Below are 24,611 nucleotides of genomic sequence, written 5' to 3'. Positions count from 1 at the left end.
CTCCAACACTGGCACCTGGTTCTAGACTCTCTGGTGCTGAGGTAATTTAAATCTGGGAATTGATTGCTCTGTGGTGGTGGCGGTTGCAGCGAGCGGGACGTTAGTACCATTACTCAGGAAGCCAGAGAGAAAGGCTATATGTTCCACTGAAAGGCCTATTAGGTACCTCAGTGACATGTGGAACTGAGCCGGGGGCAGGAAGACATCCCATGGAGTTGAACACACAAATTAAACCCCTGCCATGCTGGAACCTGGGAGGGAGCAACACACTGAACGTTGGAGATGAAAATACCACGAATAGAGCTGATATGATTGCTTTCTCCACATGTCAGAGAGGCATAACATGTGTTCTACAAAATATATTTATGTTGAAACACTGCATTGTGTCCAAATGAATGCAGAAGGGGCTGTGAATGCTTAGTTTAGAAAGACTGTGCTTCTGTTACAATGTAACTGCCTAGTTCTATACCACTATAACATTATTCAGTGGTCTAATGAAGAGCTGGGACTGTCTTTCTTACTGCCATGAGACAACCATGACTGAAGAGCTGATGTCCGTACAACTGAAGAAGGAGGTCTATTTAGTTAAAATTCTCAGTCTGCTTTATATTCTGAATGGAAGCAATTGAGGTCAACATAAAGGTAAGAACCTGAAAAGAGAAATGACCTAATACAACCAACCAGTACTATCAAGCTGTTTCTCCTCCCTAACCAACCAGTACTATCAAGCTGTTTCTCCTCCCTAACCAACCAGTACTATCAAGCTGTTTCTCCTCCCTAACCAACCAGTACTATGAAGCTGTTTCTCCTGCCTAACCAACCAGCACTATCAAGCTGCTTCTCCTGCATAACCAACCAGTACTATCAAGCTGTTTCTCCTGCCTAACCAACCAGTACTATCAAGCTGCTTCTCCTGCATAACCAACCAGTACTATCAAGCTGTTTCTCCTCCATAACCAACCAGTACTATCAAGCTGTTTCTCCTGCATAACCAACCAGTACTATCAAGCTGTTTCTCCTCCATTACCAACCAGTACTATCAAGCTGTTTCTCCTGCATAACCAACCAGTACTATCAAGCTGTTTCTCCTGCCTAACCAACCAGTACTATCAAGCTGTTTCTCCTCCATAACCAACCAGTACTATGAAGCTGTTTCTCCTACCTAACCAACCAGTACTATCAAGCTGCTTCTCCTGCATAACCAACCAGTACTATCAAGCTGCTTCTCCTCCCTAACCAACCAGTACTATCAAGCTGCTTCTCCTGCATCACCAACCAGTACAATCAAGCTGCTTCTCCTGGCTAAACAATCAGTACTATCACACTGCTTCTCCTCCCTAACCAACCAGTACTATCAAGCTGCTTTTCCTGCATAACCAACCAGTACTACAAACTGCTTCTCATGCATAACCAACCAGTACTACAAACTGCTTCTCCTGCATAACCAACCAGTACTACAAACTGCGTCTCCTGCATAACCAACCAGTACTATCAAGCTGCTTCTCCTGCATAACCAACCAGTACTATCAAGCTGTTTCTCCTGCCTAACCAACCAGTACTATCAAGCTGCTTTTCCTGCATAACCAACCAGTACTATCAAGCTGCTTCTCCTGCCTAACCAACCAGTACTATCAAACTGCTTCTCCTGCATAACCAACCAGTACTATCAAGCTGTTTCTCCTCCCTAACCAACCAGTACTATCAAGCTGCTTCTCCTGCCTAACGAACCAGTACTATCAAGCTGTTTCTCCTCCCTAACCAACCAGTACTATCAAGCTGCTTCTCCTGCATAACCAACCAGTACTATCAAGCTGCTTCTCCTGCCTAACCAACCAGTACTATCAAGCTGTTTCTCCTGCATAACCAACCAGTACTATCAAGCTGTTTCTCCTCCCTAACCAACCAGTACTATCAAGCTGCTTCTCCTGCATAACCAACCAGTACTATCAAGCTGTTTCTCCTCCCTAACCAACCAGTACTATCAACCTGCTTCTCCTGCATAACCAACCAGTACTATCAAGCTGTTTCTCCTCCTTAACCAACCAGTACCACAAACTGCTTCTCCTGCATAACCAACCAGTACTATCAAGCTGTTTCTCCTCCCTAACCAACCAGTACTATCAAGCTGCTTCTCCTGCCTAACCAACCAGTACTATCAAGCTGTTTCTCCTCCCTAACCAACCAGTACTATCAAGCTGCTTCTCCTGCATAACCAACCAGTACTATCAAGCTGTTTCTCCTCCCTAACCAACCAGTACTATCAAGCTGCTTTTCCTGCATAACCAACCAGTACTATAAAGCTGATTCTCCTGTCTAACCAACCAGTACTATCAAGCTGCTTCTCCTGCCTAACCAACCAGTACTATCAAGCTGTTTCTCCTCCTTAACCAACCAGAACTATCAAGCTGTTTCTCCTGCCTAACCAACCAGTACTATCAACTGCTTCTCCTGCATAACCAACCAGTACTATCAAGCTGCTTCTCCTGCATAACCAACCAGTACTACAAACTGCTTCTCCTGCATAACCAACCAGTACTATCAAGCTGCTTCTCCTGCCTAACCAACCAGTACAATCAAACAATCAAGCTGTTTCTCCTGCATAACCAACCACTACTATCACGCTGCTTCTCCTGCATAACCAACCAGTACTATCAAGCTGCTTCTCCTGCCTAACCAACCAGTACTATCAAGCTGTTTCTCCTCCTTAACCAACCAGTACTATCAAGCTGTTTCTCCTCCTTAACCAACCAGTACTATCAAGCTGCTTCTCCTGCCTAACCAACCAGTACTATAAAACTCCTTCTCCTGGCTAACCAACCAGTACTATCAAGCTGTTTCTCCTCCTTAACCAACCAGTACCACAAACTGCTTCTCCTGCATAACCAACCAGTACTATCAAGCTGTTTCTCCTCCCTAACCAACCAGTACTATCAAGCTGCTTCTCCTGCCTAACCAACCAGTACTATCAAGCTGTTTCTCCTCCCTAACCAACCAGTACTATCAAGCTGCTTCTCCTGCATAACCAACCAGTACTATCAAGCTGTTTCTCCTACCTAACCAACCAGTACTATCAAGCTGCTTCTCCTGCATAACCAACCAGTACTATCAAGCTGATTCTCCTGCCTAACCAACCAGTACTATCAAGCTGCTTCTCCTGCCTAACCAACCAGTACTATCAAGCTGTTTCTCCTCCTTAACCAACCAGAACTATCAAGCTGTTTCTCCTGCCTAACCAACCAGTACTACAAACTGCTTCTCCTGCATAACCAACCAGTACTATCAAGCTGCTTCTCCTGCATAACCAACCAGTACTACAAACTGCTTCTCCTGCATAACCAACCAGTACTATCAAGCTGCTTCTCCTGCCTAACCAACCAGTACAATCAAGCTGTTTCTCCTGCATAACCAACCACTACTATCACGCTGCTTTTCCTGCATAACCAACCAGTACTACAAACTGCTTCTCCTGCATAACCAACCAGTACTACAAACTGCTTCTCCTGCATAACCAACCAGTACTACAAACTGCGTCTCCTGCATAACCAACCAGTACTATCAAGCTGCTTCTCCTGCATAACCAACCAGTACTATCAAGCTGTTTCTCCTGCCTAACCAACCAGTACTATCAAGCTGCTTTTCCTGCATAACCAACCAGTACTATCAAGCTGCTTCTCCTGCCTAACCAACCAGTACTATCAAACTGCTTCTCCTGCATAACCAACCAGTACTATCAAGCTGTTTCTCCTCCCTAACCAACCAGTACTATCAAGCTGCTTCTCCTGCCTAACGAACCAGTACTATCAAGCTGTTTCTCCTCCCTAACCAACCAGTACTATCAAGCTGCTTCTCCTGCATAACCAACCAGTACTATCAATCTGCTTCTCCTGCCTAACCAACCAGTACTATCAAGCTGTTTCTCCTCCTTAACCAACCAGAACTATCAAGCTGTTTCTCCTGCCTAACCAACCAGTACTACCAACTGCTTCTCCTGCATAACCAACCAGTACTATCAAGCTGCTTCTCCTGCATAACCAACCAGTACTACAAACTGCTTCTCCTGCATAACCAACCAGTACTATCAAGCTGCTTCTCCTGCCTAACCAACCAGTACAATCAAACAATCAAGCTGTTTCTCCTGCATAACCAACCACTACTATCACACTGCTTCTCCTGCATAACCAACCAGTACTATCAAGCTGCTTCTCCTGCCTAACCAACCAGTACTATCAAGCTGATTCTCCTCCTTAACCAACCAGTACTATCAAGCTGTTTCTCCTCCTTAACCAACCAGTACTATCAAGCTGCTTCTCCTGCCTAACCAACCAGTACTATAAAACTCCTTCTCCTGGCTAACCAACCAGTACTATCAAGCTGTTTCTCCTCCTTAACCAACCAGTACCACAAACTGCTTCTCCTGCATAACCAACCAGTACTATCAAGCTGTTTCTCCTCCCTAACCAACCAGTACTATCAAGCTGCTTCTCCTGCCTAACCAACCAGTACTATCAAGCTGTTTCTCCTCCCTAACCAACCAGTACTATCAAGCTGCTTCTCCTGCATAACCAACCAGTACTATCAAGCTGTTTCTCCTACCTAACCAACCAGTACTATCAAGCTGCTTCTCCTGCATAACCAACCAGTACTATCAAGCTGATTCTCCTGCCTAACCAACCAGTACTATCAAGCTGCTTCTCCTGCCTAACCAACCAGTACTATCAAGCTGTTTCTCCTCCTTAACCAACCAGAACTATCAAGCTGTTTCTCCTGCCTAACCAACCAGTACTACAAACTGCTTCTCCTGCATAACCAACCAGTACTATCAAGCTGCTTCTCCTGCATAACCAACCAGTACTACAAACTGCTTCTCCTGCATAACCAACCATTACTATCAAGCTGCTTCTCCTGCCTAACCAACCCGTACAATCAAGCTGTTTCTCCTGCATAACCAACCACTACTATCACGCTGCTTCTCCTGCATAACCAACCAGTACTATCAAGCTCCTTCTCCTGGCTAACCAACCAGTACTATCAAGCTGCTTCTCCTCCCTAACCAACCAGTACTAACAAACTGCTTCTCCCGCATAACCAACCAGTACTATCAAGCTCCTTCTGGCTAACCAACCAGTACTATCAAGCTGCTTCTCCTCCCTAACCAACCAGTACTAACAAACTGCTTCTCCCGCATAACCAACCAGTACTATCAAGCTGCTTCTCCTGCATAACCAACCAGTACTATGAAGCTGTTTCTCCTGCCTCACCAACCAGTACTATCAAGCTGCTTTTCCTGCATAACCAACCAGTACTATCAAGCTGCTTCTCCTGCATAACCAACCAGTACTATCAAGCTGCTTCTCCTCCCTAACCAACCAGTACTATCAAGCTGCTTTTCCTGCATAACCAACCAGTACTATCAAGCTGCTTCTCCTGCATAACCAACCAGTACTATCAAGCTGCTTCTCCTGCCTAACCAACCAGTACTATCAAGCTGCTTCTCCTGCCTAACCAACCAGTACTATCAAGCTGCTTCTCCTGCATAACCAACCAGTACTATCAAGCTGGTGTTGGAGTCATGTAGACATTGGTGAACAGGGAGTACAGAAGCGGACTAAGCATACACCCCTGAGGGGCCCCTGCATTGAAAGTCAGCGTGGTGGATGTGCTGTTGCCTACCCTCATCACCTGGGGGCGGCCCGTCAGGATGTCCAGGATCCAGGAGCAGAGGGAGGTGTTATTGTCCCAGGGTCCTTAGCTTAGTGATGAGCTTGAAGGGCATGATGGTGTTGAATGCTGAGCTTTAGTCAATGAACAGCATTCTCTCATATGTGTCTTTCGTGCAGGTGGGAAAGGGCATTGTGCAATAGCGATTGCATCATCTGGGGATCTGTTGGGGTGGTATGGAAATTGGAGTGGACCCAGGGTGTCTGGGATGATAGTGTTGATGTGAGCCATGACCAGCCTTTCAAAGTAATTTAGACCGGTATCTTGGCATTCTTGGGCACAGGGACTAAGGTGTTTGGCTTGAAACATGTAAGTATTACAGATTGAGTCAGGGAGAGGTTGAAAATGTCAGTGAAGACACTTGCCAGCTAGTCAGCGCATGCTCTGAATATGCATCCTGGTAATCTGTCTGAATGTTAACCTGTTTAAAGGTCTTCCTCACATCGGTTATGGTGAGCGTGGTCGCACAGTTGTCCGTAACAGCTGGTGCTCTCATGCATGGTTCAGTGTTGCTAGCCTCGAAGCGAGCATAGAAGGCATTTAGCTCTTCTAGCAGGCTCACGTCAATGGGCAGCTCGTAGCTGGGTTTCCCTTTGTAATCTATGATCGTTTGCAAGCCCTGCCACATCTAACAAGCATTATAGCCGGTGTAGTAGGATTCGATCTTGGTCCTGTTTTGACAATTTGCCTGTTTGATGGTTCGTCGGAGGGCGTTGCAGGATTTCTTATGAGCATCAGGATTAGTATCCCGCTCCTTGAAAGCGGCAGCTCTAGCCTTTAGCTCAGTGTGGGTGTTTCCTGTAATCCATTGCTTCTGGTTGGGATATGTACGCACGGTCACCGTGTGTACAACTTCGTCAATGCACTTATTTATGAAGCTGGTGACTTATGTGGTATACTCCTCAATGCCATTGTATGAGTCCCGGAACATATTCCAGTCTGTGCTAGCAAAACAGTTCTGTAGCTTAGCATCTGCGTCATCTGACCACTTCCGTATTGAACACGTCACTGGTACTTCCTGATTTAGTTTTTGCTTCTAAGCAGGAATCAGGAGGATAGAGCTATGGTCAGATTTGTGAAATAGAGGGCAAGGGAGAGCATTGTATGTGTCTGTGTGTGGAGTAAAGGTGATCTAGAGATTTTTCGCCTCTAGTTTCACAGGTAACATGCTGGTAGAAATTAGGTAAGACAGATTTCAGTTTCCCTGCATTAAAATCACCAGCCACTAGGAATCAGTACTATCAAGCTGTTTCTCCTGCCTAACCAACCTTATCCATCTGATCCACTTCCACAAGGTTCCATTTCCTTAACCAAAGCCTTAACCCAGGGATTCTACAAAGGTGTCCTGTTTGAGTGCATGTGAATGAGATGTTTTGTCATTACCAGTATAACTGATCAGTGTGTCCTCTCAGTAAAGAGGATGTGCTATCAACTAACAACTTCACCTCTGAACCGCAAGGCCACATGTTTCTTGTAGCCGTGCTTTTTCTCAGATACACTATTGAGTCAACAAGCAGTTAACCTCAATACTACAGCTCATTGTTACTGTCTACTGAGGAAATGTACTATACCTCTTATAAGACAAAGATACAAGCAAGACAGCAAACAGTTTAGACATTATACATTACAGAAATAACTGAATTTAAAATCCCTGGTGCTTTTAACTTTCTAACTGTACATAGTATACTAGTACTATGAAAATAGAGTTCAGTACAGTACAGTGTACAGTGTAGTACATTATATTTAGTGTATATAGTCATGTACAGTTGTCCAATATTAGAGTGTACTATTGTGTCTCTATAGGGACTTACCTCCCTGCTCATCCAGCATAACCAGAGTCCTGATACCGGCATCTTTACTCTACACACCCCGGGTCAGAAGAAAAGAGGGGGGTGTATAAGATAGGTCAGCAGTGATATCAAGCAGTTCAGTGTGAACAGAACACGGCAGTAGAGATCAAACAGTTCAGTGTGAACAGAACACAGCAGTGAGATCAAACCGTTCAGTGTGAACAGAACACAGCAGTGGAGATCAAACAGTTCAGTGTGAACAGAACACAGCAGTGAGATTAAACAGTTCAGTGTGAACAGAACACGGCAGTGGAGATCAAACAGTTCAGTGTGAACAGAACACGGCAGTGGAGATCAAACAGTTCAGTGTGAACAGAACACAGCAGTGAGATCAAACCGTTCAGTGTGAACAGAACACGGCAGTGGAGATCAAACAGTTCAGTGTGAACAGAACACAGCAGTGAGATTAAACAGTTCAGTGTGAACAGAACACAGCAGTGGAGATCAAACAGTTCAGTGTGAACAGAACACAGCAGTGAGATTAAACAGTTCAGTGTGAACAGAACACGGCAGTGGAGATCAAACAGTTCAGTGTGAACAGAACACGGCAGTGGAGATCAAACAGTTCAGTGTGAACAGAACACAGCAGTGATATCAAACAGTTCAGTCTGAACAGAACACGGCAGTGATATCAAGCAGTTCAGTGTGAACAGAACACGGCAGTGGAGATCAAACAGTTCAGTGTGAACAGAACACGGCAGTGGAGATCAAACAGTTCAGTGTGAACAGAACACAGCAGTGAGATTAAACAGTTCAGTGTGAACAGAACACAGCAGTGAGATTAAACAGTTCAGTGTGAACAGAACACAGCAGTGAGATTAAACAGTTCAGTGTGAACAGAACACAGCAGTGAGATTAAACAGTTCAGTGTGAACAGAACACAGCAGTGAGATTAAACAGTTCAGTGTGAACAGAACACAGCAGTGAGATTAAACAGTTCAGTGTGAACAGAACACAGCAGTGGAGATCAAACAGTTCAGTGTGAACAGAACACGGCAGTGAGATTAAACAGTTCAGTGTGAACAGAACACGGCAGTGGAGATCAAACAGTTCAGTGTGAACAGAACACGGCAGTAGAGAAATGGAGGAATACTGACAGTTAATAAGTTCACTTCCTCAACACATATTGATCCAAACATGACATCGTGGATCGTTCCCAAATGGCACCCTATTCTATATATGGTGCACTATACAGGGCAGGGTTCCCAAACTAGTGGCCCGCGGGCTGAATTTGGCCCCCAGGTCATTTTATTGGCCCCTTAAGTGATTATTATTTTTTATTATTGGACATACAGTAAAAACACCAGCAAATCGGATCCAATTGATTTTAATTTTGGAAATCTGTTCCAAATTATTCCCACGCATATTCCCACAAGAGCACCTGCTCTTTCCATGACATAGACTGACCAGGTGACTCCAGATGAAAGTTATGATCCCTTACTGATGTCCCTTACTGATGTCCATTTCAATCAGTGTCGATGAAGGGGAGAATGATTTTTAAGCCTTGAGACAATTGAGACATGGATTGTTTATGTGTGCCATTCAGAAGGGTGACACTCAACAGTTTCCTGTGTTTATCACAAATGATCATTCACCACAAAGGACATCCAGCCAACTTGACACAACTGTGGGAAGCATTGGTGTAAACATGGGCCAGCATCCCTGTGGAACTCTTTCGACACCTTGTAGAGTCCATGCCCCAATGAATTAAGGCTGTTCTGAGGGCGGGGGTTGCAACTCAATATTAGGAAGGTGTTCTTAATATTTTGTACACTCAGTGTATATCTGATCATATATAAATGTAAGCAAGGTTTGAAATGATTATATTTTAATCAAATATTATATCTGTTTGGGCTTCTTGCGGTCAATTTGCAGTCTACAAATGATTTGTAATTATGTTCCGGCCCCCTGACCATCCACTCAAGAAAAAGAAATCGTCCCTCGGCTGAATGGAGTTGATGATCCCTGCTATAGACAATAGGGAACCATTTGGGATGGATCATCGTATGGGACATGGGTTATAGATAGAGTCAATGTACATTTTATCCATGAGGTGTTCCGTGGTGACGCAGTGTATGTTACCAGTGCTGAAGTAGAGAGTAACTCATGTAAATGTCAGAAGTATTTGATTTCATAAAAATGGATCTTATTGTAATTCTGGCTTCTCAAACCAACAGGTAATTTTTGAGAATTGCCTGAAATATGGTTTAAAAAGTCTTTGCCAAACTCTGATGTCTCTCTCTGATGAATGGATATAATGTTATAGATCTGATAGTAACTTCGTCTATGTTCCTTTAACTGTTAGCTCTGAGGGTATTGTCAGCAGTAATCATATGCCCATAGAATTGAATTCCACCATTTGCAATGAAACTGTCGGTCTTAGGAAGAAATCCACTGTTGGCAGCCCACTCAGTACCATTGGCTCAAATGTAAATGCCACTGACATGTCTACCTCGGATCAGCCTCTCAGAATAGCACTAAAATCAAACAAGCAAATAAAAATAGCTCATATTAATATTTGTAGCCTGAAAAAAAGGTTAATGAAATTGACAACTTTACTAACATCAGAAAACATTCATATTCTGTCCATCTCTGAAACACACTTAGATAATTCCTTTGATGATGCAGTAGTATCTATACATGGTTATAGCATGTACAGGAAATATAGGAGGTATTGCTATATATGTATTTTTTTACTGTATTTTGTTATGTAGTGTATTATGTATTACTGATTGTGTTATGTTATGTATTGTATTTCATATTGTATTACGCATTGTACTTTGTGTTGTATTTTATTATGTATTGCATTTTGTATTTTATGTTACAGTTACATTTTAGTAGACACTCTTATCCAGAGCAACTTACAGTAGTGAATGCATACATTTCATACATCTCATTTCATGCATTTATTTAATTTTTTGTACTGTCCCCCCGTGGGAATCGAACCCACAACCCTGGCGTTGCACACACCATGCTGGCGTTGCAAACACCATGCTCTACCAACTGAGCCACAGGGAAGGCCGTGTTATGTTTTGTTTTGTGTTATGTATTGTATTATGTATTATGTATGGAATTATGTATTGTGTTATGTATTTTGTATTGTGTTATCTATTGTATTATTTATTTTGTATTGTAGTATGTATTGTGTTATGTATTGTGTTATGTATTATGTATTGTATTATCTATTGTATTATGCATTTTGTATTGTATTATGTATTGTGTTATGTATTGTGTTATGTATTGTGTATTGTATTATGTATTGTATTATGTATTGTGTTATGTATTGTATTATGTATATTATGTATTATATGTATTCTATTTGTTGTGTTTTGTTTCCTGTTTGCATCCTAATAAAAAACAACTAAATACTCAGAGCTATGGTGATAGATGCAACATGACTACCTCTGAGCAAAACAAGACTCTATTGGTAAACAATACAAAAAATTATCCTATTTGGCCCAAAGTGGGTCTGATCACAACTGCTTTTAGAGGATGTATGATTGTGAGCTATTAGACCGACTCAGAACACAATATATATAAGGATGACAAAGAAGCTCCTACAAAACGAATTAATATGTTATGTTACTGATTCCATCAGAAGCTTCTACTAATCTAAGGAATATGCTATTTTGCTGATCCCTCCAGGGTTTGAACTCCCCCTCCCCGACTGTCCAGTGATAAAACTGCACTTACTCAGAGAGGTTCCAACAACCTGACCTTTGTGTTTGAAATGACTGTTGCACACACGCTCGCGGGCACACATACCAAGGAATGTAACGAGATATTCCTTGACACATTCACGCACGCACGCACGCTCACACACAAAATTCGCCTTTCCTTGATTCCTAGCATCCTATCTCCTTACCCCCATTTCAACCGACTGTAGAAGGTCTTAGGTTCCTTCCCTAGGACCTTCTTCTTCAATGTGTTTGGAAAAGGAGGCGAGTAAAGAGGATGTGAGGAATCAAGGAAAGATGAACTGAGAACCATAGAGACAACAGCGAGGACAATTCACCTTGCACCTGTCTTTTCTTACTACACTCTGGCTGTCCCCATAGGAGAACCCTTTGAATAACCTTTTTTTTGGTTCCGGGTAGAACCCTTTGAGGGGAAAAATTACATTCAGAAATGCTTTGCTGTTTTTTTACTTGTCTCTTGTTATAGAATTGTCTCTTGTTATAGGCTAGTTTTTTTTCTAACCTGATATAAACTTGTCTTTGTGTGACTTAGTCATAAGACTGAAACGTATAACTAAGAGCCGTTTGGGTGCGACCGCAGCATGTGACACATCCCGTGTTTTTACTATCTGCAGGAACTCAGCTGTGTGGAAACTTGCAGAAAGGAGCACATTATAGTGTCATGACTTGCCCTGTTGTGTGAGGATCATAGGCGCCAGATTTTCCTCCCACATTTTCTCTGTCTCTCTCCCCCACCAGTTTTATGACCGGTCGTAAGTACTGTGTAGAAACTTTGAGTTTGGCAGGATTGAGGGGAAAGAAACCTATAGAGAACAAAGACATTCTTCCCGCCCAAAACACCATCATCCAAAAGTTGGGAATTAAACAATATCTCTGTAAATCCAAGCGGTTGGAGTGATCCGTGGGTACTCGAAGAACAATTATGTCATATCAGTTGTGTTTTGGGATCTCATGAAGGACAGTAGAACATCATAACTTTATCTCTGAATGTGTATATTTCCCAGTGATCAGATTCACATCCAAATGTGGTGAATGAATATGATTAAAGATGTAAAGTGATGTTAGCCTTCTAAATGAGATAATAGTCTTTCATATAAAGTCTTAACCAAGTCAGTGGCCATGCCCACGTGAACACAGATATTACGTCGGCGTCACGGAACGCTCCCTTTTCCCAGAGTGCATAAAAATCACTTCTGACAAAATGCACATTAGACTAGGAAGCATGGCGCTGTGGCTACATGTTGAAACGGTTGGAAATTTAAATACAGTCAGCACAAAGTCAACACAAAGTCTCTGGAACACAACCAGAGACTTTCTGTCGACTGACAGTCCAGCAGACAGACCGGCAACACAGGAACTCTTCCAAGTCAAGGTAAGATTTGGGGTTTATTAATTTATTGCCACCGGGTCCGCCGGTGTAACTGTTTACTGACTATGTACTGTAACATATGATTGTACTGGGTTTACTAACGCATTAGTTATATTAGCCATGTTGACTTGGACGTTACTTCAGCTAATATTGGGACAACAATGTAGTTTGTGTGTAGTGGTTATGACATGGTTTGGCTTGGAAAGGTTTTTTGCCTGGTCAAATACAGCTGATGTGTTTTTTTTTCACCTTTATTTAACCAGGTAGACTAGTTGAGAACAAGATCTCATTTACAACTGCGACCTGGCCAAGAATAAAGCAAAGCAGTTTGACACATACAACAACACAGAGTTACACATGGAATAAACAAACATACAGTCAATAAAACAGTAGAAAAAGTATATATACAGTGTGTGCAAATGAGGTAAGATAAGGGAGGTAAGGCAATAAATAGGCCATGGTGGCGAAGTATTTACAATATACCAATTAAACACTGGAGTGATTGATGTGCAGAAGATGAATGTGCAAGTAGAGATACTGGGGTGCAAAGGAGCAAGATAAATAAATATATACAGTATGGGGATGAGGTAGTTGGATGGGCTGTTTAAAGATGGCCTACGTACAGGAGCAGTGTTCTGTGAGCTGCTCTGACAGCTGATGCTTAAATCTAGTGAGGGAGATATGAGTCTCCAGCTTCAGTGATTTTTGCAATTCATTCCAGTCATTGGCAGCAGAGAACTGAAAGGAAAGGCAGCCAAAGGAATTGGCTTTGGGGCTGACCAGTGAGATATACCTGCTGCTACGGGTGGGTGCTGCTATGGTGACCAGTGAGCTGAGATAAGGTGGGGCTTTACTTAGCAGAGACTTGTAGATGACCTGGAGCCAGTGGGTTTGGCGACGAGTATGAAGCGAGGGCCAGCCAACAAGAGCGTACAGGTCGCAATGGTGGGTAGTATATGGGGCTTTGGTGACAAAACGGATGGCACTGTGATAGACTGCATCCCATTTGTTGAGTAGAGTGTTGGAGGCTATTTTGTCAATTACATCACCGAAGTCGAGGATCGGTAGGATGGTCAGTTTTACAAGGGTATGTTTGGCAGCATGAGTGAAGGATGCTTTGATGCAAAATAGGAAGCCGATTCTAGATTTAATTTTGGATTGGAGATGCTTAATGTGAGTCTGGAAGGAGAGTTTACAGTCTAACTAGACACCTAGGTATTTGTAGTTGTCCACATATTCTAAGTCAGAACCGTCCAGAGTAGTGATGCTGGACAGGCAGGCAGGTGCGGGTAGTGATCGGTTGAAGAGCATGCATTTAGTTTTGCTTGCATTTTAGAGCAGTTGGAGGCAACGGAAGGAGAGTTGTATGGCGTTGAAGCTCGTCTGGAGGTTAGTTAACACAGTGTCCTAAGAAGGGCAAGAAGTATACAGAATGGTGTCGTCTGTGTAGAGGTTGATTAGAGAATCACCAGCAGCAAGAGCGACATCATTGATGTATACAGAGAAAAGAGTCGGCCCGAGAATTGAACCCTGTGGCACCCCCATAGAGACTGCCAGAGGTCCAGGCCCTCTGATTTGACACACTGAACTCTATCAGAGAAGTAGTTGGTGAACCAGGCGAGGCAGTCATTTGAGAAACCAAGGCTGTTTAGTCTGCCGATAAGAATGTGGTGATTGACAGAGTCGAAAGCCTTGGCCAGGTCGATGAATACGGCTGCACAGTAATGTCTCAAATGAATGGAAAAGGTGAGAGGAGGAGAGTACATAGAGGCTAGAATGAATACAACGTGGCTGCTATGAAATTGAATTGTGTTTATGCGTGATCAGGTGTGTATTCATTCCACAGATTCTGTTGAAAAAGGTTTCTTAAATGGAAGCAAACGAAACGGGGATGAAAATAGCTGAATTTGTCCAATTACACCCTAGATTAGCTAGATGCAGGCAAGAGTGTGCAAGGCAATATTGAATGTGTCACTGTCTGTCCATATGTCACTGTCTTTCATCTAAATTGTTTCTCTTGACCTGTGTGCACCTACATTGTAAACTTTCATTCATAGGCTAGGTTGTAGCAACCTCATGATGGTTATAGGGAACATTAGAGTATTACGTAGTAGCCTAAACCTATCGATGTTACATTGAGCTGGGTGAATGGAATATGAATGAGAAGCATCCAATATGCTGTAATAGAAATAAGTCCACGATGATGAAAAGAAAAAATAGTCCTCCCTGATCTGAAACGGCACTGACAGCCACTGGAATGCACTGACTGTAAGAGCGTCTGCTAATTCACTAAAATGTTAATATTTAAATGTAGAGAGACAGGCCTAATGTCATGACTGATCACATCTATCAGACTTCTTTTTTCCTGTCAGTACTCACACATCAATAACTGAGCTATGAAACAGTTAAGATAGAAGATATGTGGCGGGGGGAATTACATCGCCTGGGTTTGCATTATGACTTGCATAGGTTTTGTTCAAAGTGCTTCTGGAACCAACAGAAAGGAATCTTAAAATAGAGGCAAAACACATTGGTGACCAGTGGTACTAGTTTCATACACTAAGTGCATGTCTTTTAAAAAGGTTGACGTCCATGTCCTCTCTTTGAATCTGACAGGGGCATGTTTGACGTAGCACACCCTGATTCATTCTGTGAAGTCTCCTCCTCACCGATACAGTAGTAGGGCTCTAACGACTTACTCTGTTGCTATGACTACCAGGCCTCAGGTTCATGACCGAGTGAATCACAACACCTGTGGTGGGCGAGAGTGCTCCATCATATGGCTCCCTAGTGCACTATATAGTAGCCCATATAGTAGCCTAGTATACAGGGCACTATTGTGTACGCAGCCCAGCCGAGAGAGAGAGAGAGAAAGAGAGAGAGAGAAAGAGAGAGAGAGAGAGTGAGAGAGAGAGAGCGAGAGAGAGAGAGCGAGATAGAGAGAGAGGTGTGTTACTGACCGTAAGATGGAGATTATCATTGATTTCATCGATGTCTCCTGTACTGATCTGCAATCGATATGACAACGACCTCCCCCAGCCCCCCCCACCCATGTATCCCATTGCTGCCGAGCCATTGGATGGCCAGAGTTGGTTGCATGACATATGATATTCATACCTTTGCCTGGATTACAGCAGGCTACTAAATAACATTTCCAGTAGCACACTGACTCACCTAATGATGAAGATGAAGCCATAGGCTACTAGTCATGGTGATGGCAGATGCACTTGGGACTTGTTTTTTTGTTGTTGTTTCTATTGGTTCAACAGACAGATTTGTCTTCTCTTTTCAAAGGTAGGCATTTGCTTTCCAAACTGTACGTTTTTCCCGCAAATGTATTTTGAAATTCGCAAAAGGCAAACAGACAGCTGCAAACAACCATAGAAATATAATCCATAGATGGCAGTTCCCATTCAAGTAAGCACTTGCAGCCATTGCTAGTGTACCCATGAGTTTCACACTCAAATTGCCAGGGTAAGAGGTTCAAAAATGCTTCTATGGATTAAATGTCTATGGCCACAACTCAACAAGCTGTATATTTGATCCGCATGCTGCCCAAATGGCTGCTTTCCCAACTGTAGGCAACTGGTAACTAACAAAAGAAAGGAAACACTTGAGTAAATGAGAGATATAAAATGGATGTTATGGTGTGGGGTGCATTTTCCTGGCATGGTTTAGGTCTACCTGTAGAATCTATGCCAAGGAGCATTGAAACTGTTCTGGCAGCTCAAGGTGACCCAACATCCGTTTAACTTCACTAGGGTAGGGGGCAGCATTTGGAATTTTGGATGGAAAGCGTGCCCAAATTAAACTGCCTGGTACGCAGGCCCAGAAGCTAGGATATGCATATAATTAGTAGATTTGGATAGAAAACACTCCAAAGTTTCCAAAATTGTTAGAATAATGTCTGTGAGTAAATCAGAACTGATATGGCAGGCAAAAACCTGAGGAAAATCCATCCAGGAAGTACTTTTATTTTGAAAGGCTGTTTTTCCATTGAAAGCCTATCCACCATACAAAGACTTAGGACCCAGTTCACTATATCTATGGCTTCTTCTATATGTGGCCAGTCTTTAGGGATTGTTTCAGACTTTTACTCTGAAAAATGAGGGAGATACAGCACTTTCAATGAGAGGACAGTGGAAATTTCCAGACATGAGTCCAGCGCATGATCGGGAGCGCGCCTTTCTTGTTTCTCCTTTTCTATTGATGAAGCTTTTGTCCGGTTGAAATATTATTGATTATTTATGACAAAAACAACCTGAGGATTGATTTTAAACATCGTTTGACATGTTTCTACGAACCTTTATTGTACTATTTTGACTTTTCGTCTGGATGTTGAGAGCTCCCTTTGTGCCTTTGGATTACTGAACTAAACACACCAACAAAACGAAGGTTTTTGGACATAAAGAGGGACATTATCGAACAAAATGAACATTTATTGTGTAACATGGAGTCCTGGGAGTGCCAGCAGATGAAGATCATCAAAGGTTAGGGATTCATTTAATCGCTATTTCTGACTTTTGTGAGTCCTCTCTTGTGGCTAGGCGCTGTCCTAACATAATCGCATGGTGTGCTTTCGCCGTAAAGCCTTCTTGAAATCGGACACTGTGGTTGGATTAACAAGAAGTTTATCTTTAAGATGGTGTATAATACTTGTATGTTTGAGCAATTTTAATTATGGGATTTCTGTTGTTTGAATTTGGCGCCCTGCAATTTCACTGGCTGTTGTCGAGGTGGGACGCTAGCGTCCCAGTGATACCAGAAAGGTTTTAAGACACTTTAAATACAGAAAGTATTCAGACCCCTTGACTTCTTCCACATTTTGTTACGTTATAGCCATATTCTAAAAATGATTACATCGTTTTTCCCTCATCAATCTACACCCATAATGAAAAGTAAAAACAGTTTTTTTTTAGAAATGTTTGCAAATTTATACAAAATTAAAAAGAATGAAATATCACATTTACATAAGTATTCAGACCCTTTAAGTCTTCTTGTGTATAACGCTACAAGCTTGGCGCACACACCTGTATTTGGGGTGTTTCTCCCATTCATCTCAGCAGATCCTCTCAAGCTCTGCCAGATTGGATGGGGAGCGTCACTGCACAGCTATTTACAGGTCTCTCCAGAGATGTTCGATCAGGTTCAAGTCCGGGCTCTGGCTGGGCCACTCAAGGACATTCAGAGACTTGTCCCGAAGCCACTCCCGCGTTGTCTTGGCTGTGTGCTTAGGGTCGTTGTCCTGTTGGAAGGTAAACCTTTACCCCAGTCTGAGGTCCTGAGTGCTCTGGAGCAGGTTTTCATCAAATCAAATTTTATTTGTCACATGCGCCGGATACAACAAGTGAAAAGCTTACTTACAAGCCCTTAACCAACAATGCAGTTTTAAGAAAATATTTTTTAAAAGTAAGAGATAAGAACGTCAAATGATTAAAGAGCAGCAGTAAATCACAATAGCGGGGCTAAATAGTCTGGGTAGCCATTTGATTAGCTGTTCAGGAGTCTTATGGCTAGGAGGTAGTAGCTATTTAGGAGCCTCTTGGACCTAGACTTGGTGCTCCGGTACCGCTTGCTGTGCAGTAGCAGAGAGAACAGTCTATGACTAGGGTGGCTGGAGTCTTTGACAATTTTTAGGGCCTTCCTCTGACACCGCCTGGTATAGAGGTCCTGGATGGCGGGAAGCCTGGTCCTGGTGATGTAGGCCGTACGCACTACCCTCTGCTGTGCTTTGCGGTCGGAGGCCGAGCAGTTGCTATACCAGGTAGTGATGCAATCCATCAGGATGCTCTCGATGGTGCAGCTGTAAAACCTTTTGAGGATCTGAGGACTCATGCCAAATCTTTTCAGTCTCCTGAGGGAGAATTGGCTTTGATTGCCCCTGCACAACCGTCTTGGTGTGCTTGGACAATGTTAGTTTGTTGGTGATGTGGACGCCAAGGAACTTGAAGCTCTCCACCTGCTCCACTACAGCCCCATCGATGAGAATGGGGGTGTGCTCAGTCCTCCTTTTCCTGTAGTCCACAATCATCTCCTATGTCTTGCTCACATTCAATGCCAGACAACTCTCCTTCTGTGGCCTCCAACTGCTCTTAAATACAAGTAAAACTAAATGCATGCTCTTCAACCGATCGCTGCGCCCACCTGCCCGCCTGTCCAGCATCACTACTCTGGACGGTTCTTACTTAGAATATAAGGACAACTACAAATACCTAGGTGTCTGGTTAGACTGTAAGCTCTCCTTCCAGACTCACATCAAACATCTCCAATCCAAAGTTAAATCTAGAATATGCTTCTTATTTCGCAACAAAGCATCCTTCACTCATTCTGCCAAACATACCCTCGTAAAACTGACCATCCTACCGATCCTCGACTTCGGCGATGTCATTTACAAAATAGCCTCCAATACTCTACTCAATAAACAGGATGCAGTCTATCACAGTGCCATCCGTTTTGTCACCAAAGCCCCATATACTACCCACCACTGTGACCTGTACGCTCTCGTTGGCTGGCCCTCGCTTCATACTCGCCAAACCCACTGGCTCCAGGTCATCTACAAGACCCTGCTAGGTAAAGTCCCCCCTTATCTCAGCTCACTGGTCACCATAGCAACACCCACCTGTAGCACGCGCTCCAGCAGGTATATCTCTCTGGTCACCCCCAAAGCCAATTCCTCCTTTGGCCGTCTCTCCTCCCAGTTCTCTGCTGCCAATGACTGGAACGAACTACAAAAATCTCTGAAACTGGAAACACTTATCTCCCTCACTAGCTTTAAGCACCAGCTGTCAGAGCAGCTCACAGATTACTACACCTGTACATAGCCCATCTATAATTTAGCCCAAACAACTACCTCTTCCCCTACTGTATTTATTTATTTATTTTGCTCCTTTGCACCCCATTATTTCTTTCTACTTTGCACTTTCTTCCACTACAAATCTACCATTCCAGTGTTTTACTTGCTATATTATATTTACTTTGCCACCATGATCTTTTTTTGCCTTTACCTCCCTTATCTCACCTCATTTGCTCACATTGTATATAGACTTATTTTTCTACTGTATTATTGACTGTATGTTTGTTTTACTCCATGTGTAACTCTGTGTTGTTGTATGTGTCGAACTGCTTTGCTTTGTCTTGGCCAGGTCGCAATTGTAAATGAGAACTTGTTCTCAACTTGCCTACCTGGTTAAATAAAGGTGAAATAAAATAAAAAAATAAAAAAATAAAACGTTGAGGGAGAGGTTGTTGTCCTTGCACCACACGATCAGGACTCTGACCTCCTCCCTGTAGGCTGTCTCATCATTGTCGATCAGGCCTCCCACTGTTGTGTCATCAGCAAACTTAATGATGGTGTTGGAGTCGTGCCTGGCCGTGCAATCATGAGTGGACAGGGAGTACAGAAGGGGACTGAGCACGCATCTCTGAGGAGCCCCCGTGTTGAGGATCAGCATGGCAGATGTGTTGTTGCCTATCCTTACCACCTGGGGGCGGCCCGTCAGGAAGTCTAGGATCCAGTTGCAGAGGGAGGTTTTTAGTCCCAGGGTCCTTAGATTAGTGATGAGCTTTGTGGGCACTATGGTGTTGAACGCTGACCTGTAGTCAATGAATAGCATTTTCACATTTCCCAGGTGGGAAAGGGCAGTGTGGAGTGCGATTGAGATTGCTTCATCTGTGGATCTGTTGGGGCGGTATGTGAATTGGACTGGGTCTAGGGTTTCCGGGATGATGGTGTTGACGTGAGCCATGGCCAGCCTTTCAAAGCCATGGCTACAGACGTGAGTGCTACAGGGCAGTAGTCATTTAGGCATGTTACCTTCGCTTTCTTGGGCACAGAGACTATGGTGGTCTGCTTGAAACATGTAGGTATTACAGACTCGGTCAGGGAGAGGTTGAAAATGTCAGTGAATACACTTGCCAGTTGGTCTGCACATGCTCTGAGTTTACGTCTTGGTAATCCTTCTGGCCCCGCTGCCTTGTGAATGTTGACCTGTTTAAAGGTCTTGCTCACATCGGGTATGGAGTGCATGATCACACAGTCGTCCGGAACAGCTGGTACTCTCATGCATTCTTCAGTGTTGCTTGCTTTGGAGCGAGCATAAAATAGATTTAGCTCATCTGGTAGGCTTGCGTCACTGGGCAGCTCATGGCTGGGTTTCCCTTTGTAGTACGAAATTATTTGCAAGCCCTGACACATCTAACGAGCATCAGAGCCGGTGTAGTAGTATTCAATCTTAGTCCTCTATTGATGCTTTGCTTGTTTGATGGTTCATCTGAAGGTATAGCGGGATTTCTTATATGCGTCCAGATTTGTGTCCCGCTCCTTGAAAGTGGCTGCTCTAGCCTTTTGCTCGGTGTGGATTTTGCCTGTACTGCATGGCTTCTGATTGGGATATGTATGAACGTTCCCTGTGGAGACGATGTTGTCGATGCACTTATTGATGAAGCTGGTGACTGAGGTGTTACACTCCTCAATGCCATTGCATGAATCCCGGAACATATTCCAGTCTGTGCTAGCAAAACAGTCCTGTAGTGTAGCATCCGCATAATCTGACCACTGCCGTATAGAGCGAGTCACTGGTACTTCCTGCTTTAGTTTTTGCTTGTAAGCAGGAATCAGGAGGATATAATTATGGTCAGATTTGCCAACTGGAGGGCAAGGGAGAGCTTTGTATGCATCTCTGTGTGTGGAGTAAAGGTGGTCTAGAGTTTTTTTCCCCCCTCTGGTTACACATGTGACATGTTGGTAGAAATTAGATTAACATGGATTTAAGTTTGCCTGCATTAATGTTCCCGGCCAATAGGAGTGCCACTTCTGGATGAGCATTTTCTTGTTTACTTATACAGCTCGTTGAGTGCGGTCTTAGTGCCAGCATCAGTTTGTGGTGGTAACTAGATGGCTACAAAAAATATAGATGAAAACTCTCTTGGTAGATAGTGTGGTCTGCAGCTTATCACCTCGAGCACCACATGTTATTGACAAATAGACACACACCCCCAACCCTCTTCTTACCAGAAGTAGCTGTTCTGTCCTGTCCTGTCCTGTCCTGCCTGCACTGAAAACCCAGCCAACTGTATACATATTATATGTGTCGTCGTTCAGCCACGACTCGGTGAAACATAAGATATTACAGTTTTTAATATCTCGTTGGTAGGATAGTCTCGAATGGAGATCATCCAGTTTATTCTCAAGTTTATACCAATAACATGATGCAGCCACCACTATGCTGGAAAAATGGAGAGTGATACTCAGTAGTGTTGTATTGGATTTGTCCCAAACATAACATTTTGTATCCAGGACAAAAAGTGAATTGCTTTGCCAATTTTTTTGCAGTATTACTTTGGTGCCTTGTTGCAAGCAGGATGCATGTTTTGGAATATTTTTTATTCTGTACAGGCTTCCTTCTTTTCCCTCTGTCAATTAGGTTAGTATTGTGGAGTACCTACAATGTTGCTGATCCATCCTCAGTTTTCTCCTATCACTGCCATTAAACTTTGTAACTGTTTTAAAGTCACCATTGGCCTCATTGGAAATCCCTGATCAGTTTCCTTCCTCTCCAGCAACTGAGTTAGGAAGGACACCTGTATCTTTGCAGTGACTGGATGTATTGGTACACCATCCAAAGTGTAATTAATAACTTCACAGGGGCCTCCCGAGTGGCGCAGTTGTCTAAAGCACTACATCGTAGTGCTAGCTGTGCCACTAGAGATTCTGGGTTCGAGTCCATTCTCTGTCGCAGCTGGCCGTGACCGGGAGACCTATGGGGTGGCGCACAATTGGCCCAGCATTGTCCGGGTTAGGGGAGGGCTTGGCAGGCAGGGATGTCCTTGTCCCATCGCGCATCAGCGATTTCTGTGGAGGGCCGGGCGCAGTGCACTCTGACACGGTTGCCAGGTGTACGGTGTTTCCTCCGACACATTGGTGCGGCTGGCTTCCAGGTTAAGTGGGTGTTGTGTCAAGAAGCAGTGCGGCTTTGTTGGGTTGTGTTTCAGAGGACGCACGGCTCTCAACCTTCGTCTCTCCCGAGTCCGCACAGGAGTTGTGGCAAAGAGACAAGACTGTAACTACCAATTGGGGAGAATGAAAGGGGTAAAAAAACATACTCAAAGGGATATTCAATGTCTGCTTTTTATTTTTACCAGTCTACCAATAAGTCCCCTTCTTTGCAAGGCATTTGAAAACCTCCCTGGTCTTTGTTGTTGAATCTGTGTTTGAAATTCACTGCTCGACTGGGGGACCTTACAGATAATGTTATGTGTGGGGTATAGAGATGAGGTACTCATTCAAAAATCATGTTAAACAGTATTATTGCACACAGATTGAGTCCATTGAGTAACTTATTATATGACAGAGTCCATGTAACTTATTATATGACTTTGTTAAACACATTTTTACTCTTGAGCTTATTTAGACCTGCCATAACGAAGGGGTTGAATACTTATTGACTTAAGACATTTCAGCTTTACTTTTTTTTATTCATTTGTAAACATTTCCAAAAACTTAATTCCACTTTGACATTACACGACCAGTGTAGACCAGTGACAAAAAAAAAATCGCAATTGAATACATTTTTGATTCAGGTTATAACATAACAAAATGTGGAAAAATCAAGGGGTGTGAATACTTCCTGAAGGCACTGTATCTAATATATACTGTACAATATAAACTGTATATATGTATTATTATAATAAAAATGTTTGCTGCCTCTTGGGCCTCCCACGGGCCTGGGCCCAGGGGCTTCAACCCCTGTAAGCCCCTGCATTAATCTGGCCCTGTTCATACCATGTATTATTTAGTGCATGTAATTTTAATACAGCTAGCATACCTACATATAGGTTTGAGAAATGTAGAGAAAGTACGAGGCATGGAAATAGACCTGATAGCACCAGATGCTTCTCTTCAACATGCATTATTTATGGTTCAATTTCACATAATGACCCAATTACATGGAGACATATGACACCGGTATTACTGTGTATTTGAAACTGCCACTTTCCCACCAAACATTAGGTAGGAGCAGGACAGATTTCAACTGCCACTTTCCCACCAAACATTAGGTAGGAGCAGGACAGATTTCAACTGCCACTTTCCCACCAAACATTCAGTAGGAGCAGGACAGATTTCAACTGCCACTTTCCCACCAAACATTCAGTAGGAGCAGGACAGATTTCAACTGCCACTTTCCCACCAAACAGTCAGTAGGAGCAGGACAGATTTCAACTGCCACTTTCCCACCAAACAGTCAGTAGGAGCAGGACAGATTTCAACTGCCACTTTCCCACCAAACATTCAGTAGGAGCAGAACAGATTTCAACTGCCACTTTCCCACCAAACATTCAGTAGGAGCAGGACAGATTTCAACTGCCACTTTCCCACCAAACATTCAGTAGGAGTAGGACAGATTTTAAAAGTGTTTCCATACATATATTATCTATGATTTTCACCTTCTGTAAGTGTCATCTTGTTTATGTTCTAGAATCTTTTCCATCTCTTTCTACATTCTAGAATCTCTGTCTGTCTCTGTCTGTCTGTCTGTCTGTCTGTCTGTCTGTCTGTCTGTCTGTCTGTCTGTCTGTCTGTCTGTCTGTCTGTCTGTCTGTCTGTCTGTCTGTCTGTCTGTCTGTCTGTCTGTCTGTCTGTCTGTCTGTCTGTCTGTCTGTCTGTCTGTCTGTCTGTCTGTCTGTCTGTCTGTCTGTCTGTCTGTCTGTCTGTCTGTCTGTCAGAGATGAGGGATTTACATATGTTCTTCAGATCCCGTCTCTCTGGAGATAGCCACCGACTAGCAGCATTGATTATTTTCCTCTCGCTCCCTCCCTCCACCATTTCAACAGAGTCCTGATATAACAGACTATAATACTGTCTCTCTCTCCCTCCCTCCACCATTTTAACAGAGTCCTGATAATAACAGACTATAATACTGTCTCTCTCTCTCTCCCTCCACAATTTCCACAGAGTCCTGATAATAACAGACTCTAATA

The 24,611-nt window shown here is 43.3% G+C and overlaps 1 protein-coding gene across 5 annotated transcripts in view; it reads right to left on the bottom strand.

Annotated features, from left to right (window-relative positions):
* LOC106611384 (synaptosomal-associated protein 25-B) overlaps positions 1–24,611 on the bottom strand; it is a 74,717-nt gene that overhangs the window by 10,325 nt on the left and 39,781 nt on the right. For all 5 annotated transcript variants that reach the window (XM_014211548.3, XM_014211547.3, XM_014211550.3 and 2 more), the window contains one exon: positions 7,530–7,578. In XM_014211548.3, the coding sequence (XP_014067023.1) occupies positions 7,530–7,578 (49 nt within the window). The remainder of the gene's footprint in view (positions 1–7,529; positions 7,579–24,611) is intronic.

This window comes from Salmo salar, chromosome 09 (genome assembly GCF_965601325.2).
Source record: "Salmo salar chromosome 09, fSalSal1, whole genome shotgun sequence".
NCBI classification, from domain to species: domain Eukaryota; kingdom Metazoa; phylum Chordata; class Actinopteri; order Salmoniformes; family Salmonidae; genus Salmo; species Salmo salar.
This window is presented reverse-complemented; position numbering and strand designations above follow the sequence as displayed.